This window comes from Myripristis murdjan, chromosome 21, assembly GCF_902150065.1.
Source record: "Myripristis murdjan chromosome 21, fMyrMur1.1, whole genome shotgun sequence".
In the NCBI taxonomy this organism is placed as follows: domain Eukaryota; kingdom Metazoa; phylum Chordata; class Actinopteri; order Holocentriformes; family Holocentridae; genus Myripristis; species Myripristis murdjan.
In genome coordinates, this window is record NC_044000.1 from 23,604,287 (window position 1) to 23,623,140 (window position 18,854).

At 43.1% G+C, this 18,854-nt stretch overlaps 1 protein-coding gene across 4 annotated transcripts in view; it reads left to right on the forward strand.

Annotated features, from left to right (window-relative positions):
* Positions 1 to 346: 346 nt before the first annotated feature.
* satb2 (SATB homeobox 2) overlaps positions 347 to 18,854 on the forward strand; it is a 49,368-nt gene continuing 30,860 nt past the window's right edge. For 3 of the 4 annotated variants that reach the window (XM_030080845.1, XM_030080848.1, XM_030080849.1), the window contains exons 1-3: positions 347 to 1,160; positions 10,595 to 10,810; positions 14,806 to 14,991. In XM_030080845.1, coding sequence (XP_029936705.1) covers positions 10,639 to 10,810; positions 14,806 to 14,991 — 358 coding nt within the window. In that variant the 5' untranslated portion in view covers positions 347 to 1,160; positions 10,595 to 10,638. Of the gene's footprint in view, positions 1,161 to 6,005; positions 6,040 to 10,594; positions 10,811 to 14,805; positions 14,992 to 18,854 lie in introns of those variants that run through there. The other variant, XM_030080846.1, reaches the window with a different exon arrangement.

The following is an 18,854-nucleotide window of genomic DNA, read 5'->3' on the forward strand; positions in this document are numbered from 1 at the left end:
TTGTTGCCGGGATCCAAAATATTTTCGTGTAAAAATAATGCGATTTAGAAAATAACTGCATAACCCTTCATATTAGATAACGTTAGGCAGAGAGAGTAGTGCATTGTGATGTGACCTATCATGAGAGAAATAATAGTGAAATTTAACAATCTCGACAAATACACGTTGATGTGTCATTTTATTTGGGCTCCAAGCGAGATCGAGCCCACAAAAAGCCAGCACGGGTCAGATTAGTTTTGACGCCCCCTCCTCCTCCCCTTCGCTACCCTCTCTCTCTCCTCTCTCCTCCCCTTCTCCTCCTCTCCTCCCTCTATCAGTCAGTGCGCCTGCTGGCACAGGAAAGATTGAAAGTGACACACTCAGATCGGAAGCCGGCACCTTTACACCGATCGATCCCGCCATTGACTCAGATACTGGTGCGCGTTTTTTTTATTATTATAAAATAAATTTTTACCGAGGTTTTTGTTTGTTTTCCTCTCGGGTTTGCCAAGTTGCTGGTGTTTCCGCACGAGCGTCTTCCCGTTTGTGTTGCGTTACGCGCTTTTCTTTTTTCCCCGTGGATGAAGCCATGAGTTCAGGAGGACAGATTTGCGCCGTAGAGACGCTTTTGATCTGAAATAAGGACCAAAAACGTGAAGAATAGGGAAAAAAGAGTCCAGATTGCACCTTTAAAGCAAGTTTGGGTCTGCGCTCCGGTGCAGTGAGGAAGAATCCCGGCACCAAGACAAATCACTGCTGGTCCTGAGAAAGACTCTTTCTCTCTCTCTCTCTCTCTCTCTCTCTCTCTCTCTCTCTCTCTCTCTCTCTCTCTCGCACACACACACACACACACACACACACACACACACACACACACGCACACTTTTCTCACCACTATACTTCCCCACAGACGATAAGCACACACATCCTCCGTCCATCTTCTGTCTCCGACCATCTCTCCACTCAGTCCGCTGCTCTGCGCTCCGCGACGCCACCGGCAACTTCAAGTTTATTTCTAATTTTTTTTTTGTAATTTGTGGATCTCCGGTCCGACTCCAGATCAGCAGTCCCGTGTGATCCATACCTGAGAGCCGACCCAAGCCCAGCCCTGGATTCAATACTCCTGATCAATGGACAGAGCCTCGTCAGCGGCCAGCAGCGCTACAGACACGCCGTAAACAGTGAGTAGCTGCAGCTCCGGACCCCACACAGCCAAGGCTCCACTGCCTGCATGCTCATCTGCACTCACAGCTGACCCCCAGTCACATTCAACATACAAATCATATTAAATTACATGAGGAAATACACTAATCCAGTCATAGCGATACTGTCATACTGACTTAAATTCAAACATGACGAAAGAAGAAGCAAATTTTTTTTTATAGCAAAGTGAAAGATGGCCTACAGGGATCCCATTAGTCTGCTCCTTAGATGAAACCACTGAAATTATTATTATTATTATTATTATTATTATTATTATTATTATTATTATTATTATTCGTATATTATAATAATATCAATCAAATTAATAATTAACGGATAATATTGTTATTATTACTATAATAATTATCGTTATTAAACGGTAACATTGCTAATATAATGAATATAATAATTTATTTGTTGTAATAATATATAGTATATTTACCTGGCTAATTGACCCGTGTATGCTGAGGTTCAGCAGTGAGGGTGTACTGGCATTGTGGGCTGTGTTAATGTAGCTATAAGTTTTTTGTTTGTTTGTTTGTTTTTTAAACTAAAGCTTATTTGTGTTATAAATATTAAAAATAAAATGCACATGCAGCAATTAAATCAAATACAGATGCAGCTTTTAAAAGGAAATTAAAACATCAACCCTCGATGTTGTCATTAATAAGAGGTTTATATATTTTTCTTTTTTAAATAATAGTTTTTATTCATTTGACCACCTTCACAACCTTATCCTGGGAGGTTACAGCAAAAGTTGTATACGAATTTAATTCACACAGAATAAATTTCATCAAAACTTTATAGACTCTCTGTAGGTTGCGTGTATGTGTGTGTGTGTGTGTGTGTGTGTGTGTGTGTCCTCCCTTTCATAAAAGCAACAAAACCTTGTCAGAAAATCATGTTACAAAATGACAACAATCTGTCCACTGTTTAACTTTTTAAATAATTACTGAACCGTCACTGTGGGAGTGTGGGCTGAGGGAAGTTTCTGATTAACACACTCTCGGTTTAAATAAAATCATACCCTTAATTTAAATAAGCAGAAAACAGCATATTCATCAGTAAACGAGACACATCATGAATTAATCATTTTAACTAACATTAATCTCTTGTTAGTGCAGCTGCTGGCGCCCTTTACCCGAGACAAAACCAGGGATACCAAAAAAGTAAAATTAATATCTGTATAGCAACATTATTGTCTATTCAAATGGATAAAAAATTAATATAGAGATACATTACATGAAAAGGCAAGGCAAAATAAAACGAGAGCTCCAATGCCACAACACGGGTCTGAAGAGGAAGTTTGAAAACGTTTGGACAAAAAAAGCCTCTTTACTTTCTGTAATCAATAGAGACCAAAGCCAAATGCGTTCGGCTAAATGAGAACCAGTCTCTCCGCAGACCATCTTGTCATGAGCAATAGTTTGTGCTCCGCTAAATGCTGAAAGCTCCTGCCAGAGATTAGGCCCCAAGTCTGTAGTAAAGGGAGAATTAAAGAGACGCGCAACTTTTGTTTAGCTGTGGAAACTCGTGTGGCTCAGAAGCCGAGTTTAACATGTCAGCTCAGACATGGAAACTACTGGGGAATAAAAGCCAGGTAGTGTTGGCCAGTTTACCATAAAACTAACACAACACTCGCTGCTCCTCAACATTGGTACTTTATTTACCCTCACCGGCTGCAGTATTTCGTTACCCTGCTCCTTAAGCTCCACACTTTACAGACACAACTGCATCCTCGCTTACCTTTACAAACCAGACTAACTCACTTTCCTCTCTTCTAAACAACTGGCACATCAGTGTTTTGGTTGTCAATTTACGGGACTGCATCAAAAAAATGGGATTATTTTTCCCCTCAAAGAAATCAGTCTTTTTAACACTTCTTGTTCAGCCGCATGAAGCGGATATAATTGTGTTTTTTCCGGATAATTTAACATCAGCTTGATATTCTCAGTAGAAAACAAAAGTAATGGTTTATTGAGTATGGTCACATGCAGCAGCATTAATAAAATTAAAACAACAATTCTTTATATGAGCCTACTCATCACTGGGAAAGTAATGTAAGTAGGCTACTGTAACGCGTTACCAGCCACCAGGCACACTGCGCGTCACCATTTTCTCCTCTCCATAACGCGTCTGTGTGTTTGAGTAACCCCTGATCCTCCAAAAAAAAAAAAGAAAGAAAGAAAGAAAGAAAAAAGAAATCCACCAAACTCTGTGAGCCGGCCGCGATGAAAAATGAATTCGTTTCAGTCAGCGTGATGGGAGACCTTCTGCACCCAGACCAGATTTCTCCCTGCCTGTTCAAAGTTTGCTTAGATGTTAAAAGTTGGCAGGGCGCACACACTTTCTCAGCATTTGAAGGGGTTGATCTGTAACGCCGTGTTAGTGCGTATCAAAATAGAAGAAAAAAAAAAACAGGTTTTATTTATCTTTCACTGTGCAGTAGGAGGCCTGGTTGTGGATATTTCCAGCTCTGGTGAGGAGGAGACTCAAGACCCTCATTTTGATGTGCACATTATCTCTGGTTGACAATTTGATGCACTTTATGCAGACTCTGTTGGCCTTTTAAGCTTGGCTTTTGACTCAGTAGCTAGAATTTAAAATATTTACTCATAATTATTTGCTCATTGCTCATTTAGGGATGAGCTGTAACTTCCTGCAAGGCAATAATGTCATTTTAAAGGCAGGTCCTCGTGAATAATGCTGATTTAACTCACTCTTGTTTTCCAGCTAAAACAATAATTTGAACCCCAGGATGAGCTGCACAGTGATAAATAAAACACCCTCTTCGTCAATCAGAAAATTCTCCCCCTCTTTTTTCAGTCTCATTAAAATATTGCAATATCACCCTCCTGCCTCCCCTCTCTCTCCCCCTATTGCTTTCCTGTGTGACCCCAGTTATCTGTTCACATGTATCAAGGGTGTGTCTGCGCTATTAAACTGCAGATTAGATAGTGGAGAAGGTCTGTGGGGAGAGACGAGGCGCACTAATGATACTCCTCTATCTGGCTACGGGACCCGTCCCACTCCACCTCTCGCCGCTCTGCATAGGCTCTCCCTCGCAGATAACTATAATCTAATGTCTCCTATTCAGCCTCGTGCATATTTCATCTGACGCCCCACGGCTTGCAACGCGCCCTGATGATGAATTCATGCTCTCTAATGGCTGATTTTAAAAGACGGCTGTAGTGGACAGCAGCTCTGCTTCTGTTTTCCCAGCTTGTTCTTTGGGGTCAGTTCGCCCTCTTCCTCTCCCCCACAGTTATTCCCATTCTGGTGAGGCTGGTGTACTGTTGCGGTGGATGGGTTTGGCATTGGTGTGTGTACATGGTATGTGCATTGGCATGGGCGTGTGTATGTATGTGAATGTGTGTGTGTGTGTGAGTGCAGTTGTTGCCTGGCCGCTGTTATAGTTATACCCAATGGCCTTTTGCATGAAGCTCAACAGCAGTCCATCACCTCCACATTTGATAGGCCTGTCTTTTAGCACTGTTTAAGGGAAGCGTGTGTGTGTGTGTCTGTGCATGTGTGTGTTTGCATGTACGCACATATGTGTTTGTTTCTCAGGGTCCTATTTGTCTCCTATGTGTGTGACTGGGTTGTGAGTCAGTGTGTGGTCCCTGGAAGTGTTAAAGCAGAGAGTCTGTGTAGCGTGCTGGCTGTGGTTAGTGTGGCCGAGTGTCTGTCTGTGTGTGTGTGTGTGTGTGTGTGTGTGTGAGCGAGTGTGTGTGCATCTACTAGCAGGAGGGACGAGGCCATAAAGCCCCACTGTTAACTCTTTCTCCCGTTTTATCAAATGAGATGTTTACGAGAGAGCTAAACAAGTTCGCCAGAAGGGCCTCGATTCAGTCTCGCCCCCTCACCTCGGTTATTTTCCTCAGTTTGTGTGTGTGTGATTGTGTGTGTGAGTGTTTCAGACCAGGCAGCCCTCTCCTCAGCACACCAAATTTGCACAATCATATTAATGTGCGTGTGTGTTTGCCATAAAGGTCTCTCGCCCCCTCGCTCCAGCTCTTACCCATTTCACCACATCACAACCCTCTCTCAGTAACACATCTGATGGCCATAAACAACAAATTCCACAATAATGTAACCCTCCCGAACAGCAATCATTCCTCATAAACAGTCACATAAAAACATTTAATTTTCATCTCCATTTTGCTTTCAGGATTTTTTTTTTTTTTTTGTAATTCTGTGAATCATAAACCAAAGCAATTACCCGTTATGAATGTGATCCTGGAGCTATGAGTGGAGGTGCAAGATGTTCAGACGCGGGATTTGGTTTTGTGCCGGTTGTTATGAGTGTGTGCAGTGTGTGAAAGTGTGTGTGTGTGTAGCCTGGCATACATGTGGAGAATGTGCAGTATGGAGCAGTGTGTGAGACTGAGCCGTGCTGATAGGCTGTTCAGCACATCTCAACTTCACTGCACAGCTTTGCGTATCTGTGTATGTATATGTACTCCCTGTGCATATACGTGTGTACCTGCGTGTGTGTGCGTGCCTGTAATTTGACATCAGGGCTTTTAATATCGCTCTTCCTCCTCTGCCCATCCTTTATCTGCGCTGTAGAGCCGGGGCATTAGCCAATAGCCTAATAGCCCCGCTATAAAAGTGCATCTTTAGCAGGAAGAACGGCCTATCTGGTGACATTTTCCTATAACTGACGCCTCTCCCGTTCTCCCTGCTATCAGTGCTAATAATGCCCTCATTGGCCGTTCTCGCTCACTCTCTCTGTCTGGTTTGCATGTTTAAGGCACAACCCTTTATTAGTAGAGTCATATCACAACGGTTAGAGAGATACTGAGCTAAGCAGAGGACAGGCAGTTAGAGCAGGAGAGGCCGCAGCAAGGCTATGTGAGTTTGGCTTTTCTTCTTTAAGTGTCCACCCTCTGGTTCATTTGATTTGCTCTGTTTGAAAGCCTCACAATGCACAATGTCTTCCGGCAGAAATGTTTCGTGGAGATTCAGCTATTAATCTCATTCAAACAAGTTTTATTTTTGCCATGCGCAGGTCAAACACGTTATCCTGCTGCAGAGGCTGAGTGTGTTAACTTTTGTGAATCTCTGTGCATTATGGGTTAGGGTTTGTAAGCTCCAAAGCTGAAATATGCCATTTGCTGCTCTTTGTTTCACCCACAGCTTATTACAATGGGTGCTCTGAGGGAGCGTGTGTGTGTGTGTGTGTGTAAGTGCATGCAAGGAGCTGAAGGTGATTATCCAACAAAAAGACACTAAGGATTCTGCCTCGTTCCATCTTAAAAGCTGATTGCATTTGCTGAAACTTTATATTGCTTTAAATTCACATTTAAGCCACCTGTATCATCCATATTTCCTGCTTCATCAAAGGCATGACTCCATAAACAGCTGGATACGACTTTGGTTTACAAAAGTATTTTTCAAAAGTTCAGACGAATAAACCCCACAAAGAGCCAGCGAGAGAAAGGGAGACACGAGAGAGAATGAGCGAGATAAAAAAAAAACAGAGGGGAGTCAAATGAAACAGTGACTGAGGTAATGAAAAAGTGGAAATAGGAAAACAGTTTCTTGGACTCCTCCGAGTTCGCTCTGCTGCAGCCCCTACTTTACACTTCTTTACAACAGTCATTATACCGTATGTCTTTCAAATGGATGGGACTACCAATCAGTGTTTGTCAGGCGTCTGATTTGTAGAGTTTAGACTGGCTTTGAATTACATGTTAGCCTCTGTTTGTGTGTGTTTATGTCTTTGAGCTCGACATATTGTTTATAGGTGTGTTTGTTGTCATGTCGTACTCTTCCATTTCTTTGGGTGTGTCTGCATTTTTCCTCTACAATCTTGTCTTTGGCCCTCATTATGTATTTGTTATGTCTAGAACGTGTAATAATGTGGAATTTGATAGTGGCTTATTGTCAAAATGTGATGATGGCTCGGTATCAGAAATGATGTGGGACAAAAGTGTGTGTGTGTGTGTGTGTTTTTTTTCTCTAAAGAGCGTTTTTCTATCAAATATCAGGTTTCCTCATTGCATAAATATTTAGAGGTGAGGCTATTGCCCTTTTATTACCAAGAAGACAATGAGCGTGTAATAATGCAGAATATGATAGACGCTTATCTTCACATCTTGTTGATATTATCTCTCAGTATCGGCGATATAGTAGGATAAAAAAAACGGTGAGGAATGAATTTTAGTGTTTCTCTGATAAGTGTGACAGTTGCCCAGAGAAGCAATATGTTGGGAAATGTGTCATGACCCTTTCGTTATCAAAAAGGCATTAAATTCGTTCCCGTCTCCAAAGCAGAAACGTAACAGCGCCTCTTATCTCCTCTCTATTAACTGCCTCAGCTATCACGGTCCGTACGACGCAGCACAAATGGATGTAGGAAGTCAATGATGGCTTATGAAGTTGATAACAACCCAAAGTGACTCGGTGCTGGCCGCTGTGTTGCTACATGCATTAGTTTACTGGCCACCTGTGCCACTGATGTAGACCGTCATCAGAAGTTATCAAGTCTTGCCCTCACTTGTCTGAAGTGTGTCTTAGTGCAAGAGGTTATTGCTCAACACGCCCATAATAATTGTATAAAATAGATTAGCATTTATCAGTCGTGTTTCAGTATGAACGAACTGTGATATCTAGGCACAGACGCCCACACCCTATCTATTATTTACTTTACATTCAGCACCGTTATGATGTGGTTAAAATGTAAAGGCTGAATGCAGAGAGAAGGAAAGACAGAAAGCGGGGGAGAATGTAGAAAAGTCAAGAAATTAAGACAGCTGCAGTACAGGCAATGAATGAATGAATGAATGAATGAATGAGGATATTTTGCTGGACCGGATAGGAAAGTCAGAGCAGTGAGAAGTCGGGACGTCCCGGTACTGAAAACAACGCCCCGTGTGGCTCCCTGATCCACAGGCTGCTTCCTCGCATTGTCTGAATCACACCTTAATATTTTATAAACTATCACATCCTTACACACAATATATTATTCACAACTCCATAACACAATTCTCCACTACTGGAAAGAGACTTTTATTTCCAGAATTTGCGGAGCCTGAATCCTTCATAGCAGCTGCAGTTTGCTGAATGGGACTTTTTGTTGTTGTTGTTTTGCTTCCCTTATGCAATAACTGTCCTTAAACCTTTCTTTTTAACAGCACATGTTAATATCCACATATCATTTTAATGCAATTACTGGACTGAATTTCAAGAGATCTGTGTTTTGAGCTGGTACATGTAATCTTTCAGATGCCACCCAGTGTAGTGGGGACAAAAATGCATAACATGATAACATGACTTATCTCTCTTGGGTCAAATGCCAAATTTAAGTAAAGCAGGATGCTTTCAAAGATCCTTAGATGCTGGGAAGTTGTGTGTATCTGTTAGCATGTGTGTGTCTGTCTGTGTGTGTGTGTGTGTGTGCCTGTGTGTTTGGAGTGAGATGGTGAGATGTCGGCGAGGCCAGGTCTTGATAGGGATCGCCAGTAGCCGTAGCTGTGCACAGGCTCAGGTTAGGACCTGTAAGATACGGGGCAGAATCTCCTAATTTAACCCATTCATTTGGATTAAAGGGGAGTTTGTTAAAGGAAGAAGTGAAACTGTGAGACTCTGTGGTATGAGATTATCTCCGCTGATGGCTCTTGGCTCAGCTTCCCTGTAGTCTGCAGAGGTCACCGTGCACACTCAAGTGATGTTGGACAGATTGCCAGGGAGAGTTACACACCTTACCTCGCGCCGAAGAGGAGTTTTTAACAAGCCCTTACTGGAAGTGGCTGTCACAGGCGGGCTGCGTATTTCACTCAGAGTTACACTATATTCTGTTGTTCTTTACTGTAGCTACAGCATTGTTAGTGGTTAGATTTATATGCAAAGGCTCCCTGTTCCTTAGCAAGCCCCACCATGTGAATTATAGCTACCACTGTAGTCGCACTCGAGCACATTGCTTTCCACTCAGCGTAGCTCTTTGAACTTTTTTTTTTTTTTTTTTTTTAATGCCGCTCTTATTAAACTCTGCCACTTGCATTTTTGGTCTCTGCCTCCCACACTTTTTAATCACGCCAAGGCTAATGTTTTTAATTTATTATTCATTTTTGAAATTTTGCCCAAGCTCTTAATTCTTCTCAGATTGAGGACGTTTTTTTTTTTTTTTTTTTTTTTTTTTTTTGGGGGGGGGGGGGGGGGGGGGGGGGGGGGGGGGGAGGGGGGTCTTTTTTTTTGTGGCAGATTGGTATTTTTCAGCAGGGCAGTGTTGCAGAAATGAGAGGTGGAGAGAAAGAGAGACAAAGGGATAGAGGGAAGACGGAGAAGAGAAGAGAAGAGAAGAGAAGAGAAGAGAAGAGAAGAGAAGAGAAGAGAGAAGAGAAGAGAGAAGAGAGAGGGGAGGGAGGGAGGGAGAGGGAGAGACCGCAGTGTGAAAACATTGTCTTTTTTGTGGAGAGTCATGACAGCCGGAGCAGTAAAAGCTGTAAAAACTATTAAGAGAGGGAGGCAGATTCTAATCAAGCTCGGTGGAATATGCCACACTCAGACAATAACCATGGATTCCCCCTCATTTGTTCTGGTGAATTGCCCGCCAGTGTCTGTCAGTGCGTTGACCTCTCTGTGTTTTTCCACTCTCATATCTGGTCACTAACTTGATTTCCATCCTCTAATATGAAAACCGTCCTCGCTTTTGCCCTCCTCTCTCTCTCTTTCTCTCTCTCTCTCTCTCTCTCTCTCTCCTTCCCCATTTTCCACTCACAATTCCTTGTCCCCTCTCTCTCTCTCTTCCTCTCTGTGTCTCTGCTGAGGGTCACACATGCTGGCAGACGTTGTCCAGGGACTAGTATGTAAATAAGAGCAGTCCATTTGGCCTGAAAGAGCTGGCTGCTCTTTGATACTTGGCGTGTGTCCTCCGTCTGGCCTGGCAGAGTTTCTAATGGCATTACCCTGTATTAGATGTTTGGCTGACACTCTCTTATCAGGGGACACTAACCCAAAGGGCACACACTCTCATGCATGTGTGTGTGTGTGTGTGTGTGTGTGTGTGTTTGGGGGGCAGAGTAGCGCACATGTACAGTACATATGTACTCATTTATAACAATGTATACGTAATCATGCTCACCACACACACATACAAGCGACCTTACGCCATCCCTGCCTGCCCACAGAGCCCAGTTTACATTCTCCACAAACACCGATGCACAACCCTCCCTCTCTCTCTCTCTCTCTCTCTCTCTTTCTCTCTCTCTTTCTCTCTCTCTCCCTTTATGCTGTCATGGCTGAAACCAATCCACTGCTGTTGCCGATGTTTTATCTCCTGCAGCTTATTCACTGTCTGTGTGGCTGTTAAATCAAAACTACCTCTTTTGCCTCCATAAACGGGCGCTTCCACAAATCCAAACAGGGCGACAACTTCTCTCTTGTCATTTCCCCTCAATTTGTCTAGACTCGTTATCCCTGGCTGGAGCTCCTCCGGGAGTTTGGAGGGGGATGGAGCGAGGAGGGGAGAGCCCCATCATGCAGGACAGTCCTGAGAGGAGGGGAGGCAGCCCGGACCTCGGCAGCCTCCCGCCGCCGGGGAAAAAGGGCCGCTTGGAGCTCAACGGGAGCCCCACGGGGCCGCGCATTCGCCACAACGGAGCCCCGCAGAGACCGCTGGGAGGTGAGCGGCACTCTGAGTGGTGTGTGTGTGTGTGTGTGTGTGTGTGTTTACAAGAGATCTGGATGCTGGAAAAAAAAAAAAAAAAAGAGAGACAGTTCTGTGTTGCTCAAGAGAAAAAGAGGCGCTCAAATTCCTGTTGTGGTTTCTAGGAGTTTTATTTCTCCAGATATGAAAAAAATGAATTGATCCTCATTTAAAAAGTAATTGTTGACTGGAACGTTTAAATGCACACACACACACACAAGACGATATGCCTCCAGGTACTCTGCAGTAACAGTACCCTTACAAAATAGTGGCTTCATCATCAGCATTTTTGAACAATCAAGAGATAAACATCTGGTGGCAATTATTTTCCAAATGGGATGCATTACACTTCTGGAATGAGAGCGTATTCGCATTCGTTGGGTGGTTGCAGGTGTCGAAAACAGACAAAGCAACAAGGCTTGTGCGATTACAACATTTCAGCTCGGGTCATTTCGCCCAGGTGTGGTCGCTTCTTGAGCCCTTTTTTTTTTTTTTTTGCGATGTGACGTACGCACAGAGTCCATCTGGCCCCGCGATAAGCCTCCTAGCTGCCGTGAGCCCAGTGCGGTTCAGTCCACTGTCAAGTTTTCAGAGCCTCGCTGTGAAATTCACTTGTTGTTTATACACTGTTTACTGAATTGGCTCAATCTATAAGTCTGGTGGGAACTGTATAACACTGGACTTCGCCAAATAAAGGGGCAATGCCATATAAACATGATTTATGCAACTCCCTCCGGGTGATCGATCCCCGCATTCATTGTGAAAGTGTGTTTCTTGTGTGTGTGTGTGTGTGTGTGTGTGTGCGTGTGTTTATGTCTCGGTCTGTGTCTGGGTTTGTGTTGCCACATGGCTGTAGAAGCTTCTCAGTTTCACAGCGAACTCGAGTTCCACCACAGACAGGAGAGAGAGAGTGAGAAAGGGAAAACAATAAGTTAAAGAGAAGAGAACAAGTGAGCGCTGAAATATAAAACAGAGGACAGAGACATCTTTCCATGTGAATGAAGCTGTGAGAGTGGCAGCGATCGAGGGGGGGAGAGAGAGAGAGAGAGAGAGAGAGGGAGAGGGAGAGGGAGAGGAAGGAGGAAGGGGTTTCCTGTGCCGAACGGATGGTGTGGATGGTTGGCCTGTAATAATGACGGGTTGTCTTTGAAGACAGGAAACTCGACATGTCTCCTCCAAACCACACTGCTGCCATGAGGAGGGGGCCACACACACACACAGACGCACACACACACACACACACATTTACACACCAAGACTGCACTGAAACACACAGATACACATGCTTGCACACACCACAAATACACATTCACAAGCTCGTATGCACCGACACACATCATCACATGCATTCCACGCAGCTCGTGCACATACATCCATTCTGACACACACACACACACACACACACACACACACATAACATACATATGCCATTCTTCTATCCATGTTCACTCATCCCCATACATATTAGAGGGATTATGGGTTTGGGGCATCGTCCAAGCCAGAGCATCCCGAGTCAGCAGGCAAAATCGGAGGATATAAAAGATGAGAGACTGAGGTGGGGACCGAGGTTAGAGAGATGAGTGTGGGACAGAGTGACAGAGAGAGAGAGTGAGTGAGAGAGAGAGAGAAAGAGAGAGAGAGAGAGAGAGACAGAGAGAGTAGTGCCGGTCGGAGGGAGCTGCTCTGTGTTGACAGTTATATTTCCCTGTTGGGGGAAATTCACTTACTTGAATTGGCACGGCACTCCAGTGTGTAATTCACTCCATGAGAGCCTGGAGGACTGGGAGCAGGGTGATTAATGAGGAGGAAATAGAAATATAGGAATTGACTGATTAAAACAAGGAGAGGGATGGGTCGGGGGGGTGGGAGGGTGCTAATGCTGCTGCACCTCATGTGCATGTATGGACGAGCGTATGTGTGTACACTGGCACTCCTGTGAGTGTGTGTTCATACCAGTGCATACAGTGACTGTGCATGTGTGTGTGTGTGTGTGTGTGTGTGTGTTTGGTATTGTGTGGTATGCATGTGCTCTGTATTATTAGAGCTGGGACGCTGCCTAATGCTCTCAGTCCATCATTTCTTTTGAGGGCTTTAATTAATTGCCAGTCGACAGGTGGCCCAAAACTAAAAGCCTTTTAGGAAAAAGGCTGATATTGGAGAGGAGGGAATATTATTGGTGCAGAGAGACAAAGGGACAGGGATGCTGAAGGGGAATTTTGGGAATACCGCCATGGATATGAGTCATAAAATTCGAAATAGTCCTTTCTTATCAGCCTTCAGAAGAGATTTTTCAATCGCTTGATATAGTAAAGCCTGACATTAAAGTGTTTTAGACTAAGTGAGCTGAATATTACATTTATAGTTATTGTTGTAGTTTGGCCCGGTGCTGTTTTTAAGTTTTAATCTCATCAGTCTGAATGCCTTTGTCAGTGTTCATGTCTGTTGAGTTTATTTTATTTGACATGGACATTACAATATCATAGGAGCTGCAGCATACAGTTCAAGCACCAGATGCACTGCATTTAGTGTTTATGGTGAAATCCTAATTTACAACACCTGTCCGCAGGAGGCTTTTTTAAAAGTTAAAATAGATGAAAAGGGAAAAGACAAAACAGGAGGCTTAAAATACACATGTGACTGTGCAGGGGTGTGATTCTCCTTTAGCCATGATTCAACACCTCTATTGAAAGCATTAAAATTATGACATACTTTCAACTGACAGTCAGCAGACACTTCCTAAGTTTTGCTTCTTTAACAGAGAAGACAGGTTGTATGACATCTCAACAATTTAACAGGAACCAAAACCTTTTCATATCAGGGTCCCCGGGGCAAAACCACTTCAAATGTCTGCAGCTTAATGAAAGTCACTTCAGGGAACATGCACGAGTTTGAAGACTCCCAGTAGACTGTAAAGTTTGCCTGCTCACATGTTTGCATGATGCTCCGGTCTCCTCCCAGCATCCAAAGACGTGTAAGTCTGCTGGAAGAGACATGACAAATATCCCAGAGTGTGGTGTGTGAGGCATCAGCTAATGCGGTTCCCATTACAGATTAAAATAGATAATGAAACAGCAGCTATACCGAGCCCCAGTCTGCTGAAACATGTGAACATATGTCTCGGCCGACAGTTTCTCCGTGATTGCTTATATTCATCTGACACAGTAATTAATGTAATTGTCCTAAAACGCAAACTTCCACATCTTCCTGCGAAACAGCTCAAAACAAATCATCAAAGCATGTCAAGGTTAAACTTGCCCTGGTCTGTGCATGTGTGTGTGTGTGTGTGTGTGTGTGTGTGTGTGTGTGTGTGTGTGTGACAGCTCCAGTTTGCTGCATTATCCTATTAAATGTAAAACTTTTCCTGGGAATCTGCTCTGGCCACACACCTGCGCTGAATTTGCATAACTTTGAAAAAGACCCATTGTTTCCTCCTTTTATCTTCCTTTTATTCTCTCCCTTTATCATCGAACTCATAATATTAACTAATATTTAACATCACTGTTTTCTATTAAAATCCTGCTAATCACATTGCCGTAGCCTACGTTTAATGCAAAATATGTCTTTCTCCACTTTTATTACACTATAACAAAGCAGTGGCTGTTTTCACATTAGGTCTTTTGTATATTGTCTTTGCATATCTGCTAAGATAGCCATTACTGTCTCTGTCTATCTCACATGCCATTAGATACGATGCCTTGAAACTTCTACTGTGTGGTGAACTGGTGAAATGGTTACAGTTTTTATGATTCCTAATCATTTATTTTACAAGCTGGAGTGCATAGCAGTTAATTGAGAATTCTTTCATAGATGTTTTAATAATCAAAAAAGAGACTAAGGATGAATACGATCCAAGTTTGCTGTGCACAGTGTCAGACAAATGTAAAGCTTAAAGTCAAATATGAACTGAATCAATTTGTTGTTTTCCTTCCTTAATGCTTTCTCTCTTGTTTTTTTGCTCTTTCCTCCACCAGGTCTGATGATCCCCGTCTTCTGTGTGGTGGAGCAGTCAGATGGAGGGATTCAGACGGATGGATGCGAGGGAAGAGAGGAGCACGCAGAGTTTGTCCTGGTCAGGAAGGATATCCTGTTCTCTCAGCTGGTGGAGACGGCTCTGCTGGCGCTGGGCTACTCGCACAGCTCGGCCGCACAAGCCCACGGTCAGTCAGAGAGCCACGACTAATGCCATCACACCTTCACCTTCGCCTCTCTCTCTCTCTCTCTCTCTTTCTCACAGCCCTCTTTCTGCTCTTTCCTCCTTACTTTCACACTGCAAAGCTTCATCCACTCCTTATACATGAAATTTGAAACAAAAATCAACTTTATCACTCAAGTTTTCAAAAGTAAGTAGGGTAGCAGCCTCAAAAAATGCCCTTTGTCCAAGCAAATAAAGGCCTGCTGTTTCCAAATAAATTCAATAGTATCCCGTAATGGCTTAAAGTAACAACCTGCTATTATTACACTACCTGCTATTGTTATATTTACAGATGTAAATAAGGCAGATTGCTCACTGATAAGACACAATAGTGATTCAATCTCTTGTCAGTCCATGAAAGCTTTTTATTAACATTTAATTTACATAAACACCTACTGTGTAGTGGGTTTTCCAGGAACCTCTAGCACACGGGAAGTTATATGTTATATGGTTCTGGTCTGCTGGGAATGAACAGAAGGTTTACGACTCAAACAAGAAAGCAAGTGCATAGAGAAGGAAGGAAGGAAGGAAGGAATGAGAGGAGGAAATAAATAAATAAATCAATAAACAAATAATAGAAGAACTAAGCAGTTGGTGTGAGCAGCAACCTGACAATGGTCAAAAGACTTGGCCACACTGTTTGATTGACAAGTGACCTCTGGAAAGTGCAGTGCAAATACGCCACAGCGATGACCGCTTAGCACCGGAGACGTCGCCAAAACCAATGGAACATGGATCTTGCGGATTACCACTTTAAACTCGATGCCAACAGGAGTAGGTGCAGGTCTCCGCTTTTCATTTTGCAGCGAAATCGTTCAAATACGACGAGCACCGCTGATAAAAATCTGTATGTCTGAGGGCAGGCTGCCTCTGCAACATGATAGTGGGGCTTCGTCCAGGGCCGTTTACAGTCATGTTTTTCCAACCAAGTGTCTCTCGCTGTGTAAACTTCTGACTCAGAATTAAATACCATACAGCTTACGGGTCAGGACCAGAAGGATCTTTTCAATGGGGAGAGACGTGCCTCTCCCTGTAATCAGCACAAGCTAGATGCGAGGTCATCTATTTAGAGCAGACACAGTGCGGCGCACATACTGTTACAGTGGCAATAAGCACAAGAATGTTAGAAAAACACAACTAAGACACAGACAGAGCCTGTAAAAGTCATTAAAGACACAACAAAGAGCCGGACAGGAATGTCTCCATAAGACGAAAATACAAAGTGTGTTTGTGTGTGTGTGTGTGTGTGAGAGAGAGAGAGAGAGAGAGAGAGAATGATCTAGGGAAAGAGAGACTGCCTCTGTCTTTCTGTGTGCGTCTAAGGGTGTGTGAGTCAATCAGTATATCCGCCCGCAAGCGTATGTGCCTTGTAAATATGCATACGTGCATGTTTCTGTGTGTGTGTGTGTGTGTGTGTGTGTGTGCGAGCAAGCACGTGTGTGTACAGTATGTGTGAGACTGTTTATGAAGCGGAGGAACAAAATAACTCTGTAATTTATTGTTGCACACATGGTAGTCATCTGCAACAGGACAGTGTCTTTTACTGCTCTCTATTCTCAAGTATGCAGAAAATTCCATCTGGGGAAATTGCTTCACATTCGATATAAAATGGCAACAATAGAGCAATAGTGGCCAATATAGTTATTGAAATAGACTGAAATGGTGGGCAGTCCCCATCTCTTTTGAAATCACACTCAAGTGTTTGCGGTCGTATCGTCCCCACAACAGTGAAACTCTATTTCTGTGTTTCTGTTTGAATATGTCAGAAGCTCCAAAGCACACGCAGATATACTGTACATAAGAGGCAGGGTGTGTGTGCATGTCTGAATGTATGAGTGTGTGTGTGTGTGTGTGTCTTCCCTTTGTCTCATAAACTTGCTGTCACAGTTAATCCCCTTTATAGCTTCAAGGCCAGCAGCTCTTATCAGGCCACCTCTGTGTTTTCTTCACACCTGAACCTGTTGCTGTACTCTTGACCTCTGTTCCCCCTCGTGAACCCCCTCATGTACCGGACGGCCATGTGCACGCCGGGAGGGACGCGTCCGACCCAGGATCCGCCAAGAATCGAAACGTTTCCCAGGATCCGCCGAGCCCAGCACCTCTTTTTCTGATGTGCATTTAACTATCGGCTCTAGAAGTAAACATTTCAAATAACATCGCCAAATTAATTTTAGTAGTACCCCGGTTTAGTTACTGTAAACAAATTAAACCGTGTTCAAGATGATTGGTAGCCTCTGCAGGGGTATTGTTAGTGTGTTTCTCAAAATTAAAACCACGTTTCCCATAAACTCCTTTGCGTTGTGTCATAAAGAAAATGTTTCATGCTTCTGCAGTCAAAGGTTTTCCCATTTACTTAACTGAAAAAGGACAAGCATGTTGTAGTGTTTTTTTTAATTCACTTATTTAAAAAAAAAAAAAAAAAAAAAAAAAGTGCTGCAGTTAGTTACCAACAGGGCCGTCGCTGACCATTTTGGGGCCCTGAGCGACATCGCACAGTGGGGGCCCCGCAAACCCAAACCACTGTCATTTTAACATCCTGGAATGAAAATGAATGACTAGGCGTACTTTATTATCAATAAAACTTTAAATTAACACAGTTATAATGTCATGAATCATAAAAAATAAAAATAAAAACACAAAAATTAAAAAAAAAAAAATCTTCATACAGAACATTTTTCCAAGCGTCCTCAGGTGTTCACAATGTTAATAATAATAGAACAAAACAAAATAATATATATATATATATATATATATATAATAATAATAAAAAAAAATATTTACATTTTACACTATTTACACTAACACTGTAAAGGCAGCGGAGGCAGCAGAGTCATGACAGTCAGTAAAACAGTTCCTGTCTTCAGTCAGGCACAGTGCCACACCACACACACTTTCTCTACTTACATGAGGTCTTTTTTTGCAAATAGACCCACATCCACGTGTCTGCTCACGCTCTGACCGTGGCAGTGACATAGACGTGCCTGATGAGACTTTACTCACCTGTGTGAAGGGCTGATGGTGGAGCAGGAGGAGGCTGTGTGGGCCTTGTGCTGAAAGAGAAGTAAAAGAAATATAACAGAAAGCTTCACATGCAAGTTTGCCCTGTTCCTCTACCTCTACAACAGGGTACAGACCGGTCACAAGCATTTAAAGGAATTGTTGTGAAAGTAAAACACACATTATTTGATTATGAGAAGACAAAAATGTGCAGCTGAAGCACAACGTAAAAACAGGTGTGCACTCAAAACCCTTATCCATCCAAATTACTGCAGCAAATTACATCACTTTTCTATACGTAACACAGAGCAATGTGATGACAATGACACAGAAGTCACATGTCCTCACATGGATCTTCACCTTCTTCAAAATGCTCCTCTTCCTCGCTTGTTAAACAGTCAGGAGCTGAGTCTCACTGTTGAGTCCGTCTTCAGAAAACATGACTTGCTCCGCTGTGTATCGCTTTTGAGCCGTGCTGCATTTATTTTGTTGCTAAAAGTATGTTTGTTGTGTCTCCTCTCCTCTCCCTCTCTCTGCCCCGTGTAAACACAGCCTGCCTGACTCGCAGCTGAAGCATTTTTTGGTCAAGTGGCTGTTGGTCTCAGCCGAGTCATTCAAGGCTTCTAGTTGCACTGACAAACACAGAATTTACTGTTTTTCACAGCATCTGGTTTGTGCTAATGGCTCACGTTTTGGCAAACTATTAAATGATATGTGGACTTTCAAGTGATCTCGATGAAATACCACTATTTTCAGCCAAGATGTTATGTTAAGTTATTTTTCCTCACTGAACAGTTTGTCACACGTGACGCACCCCAGGACCCTCACTTC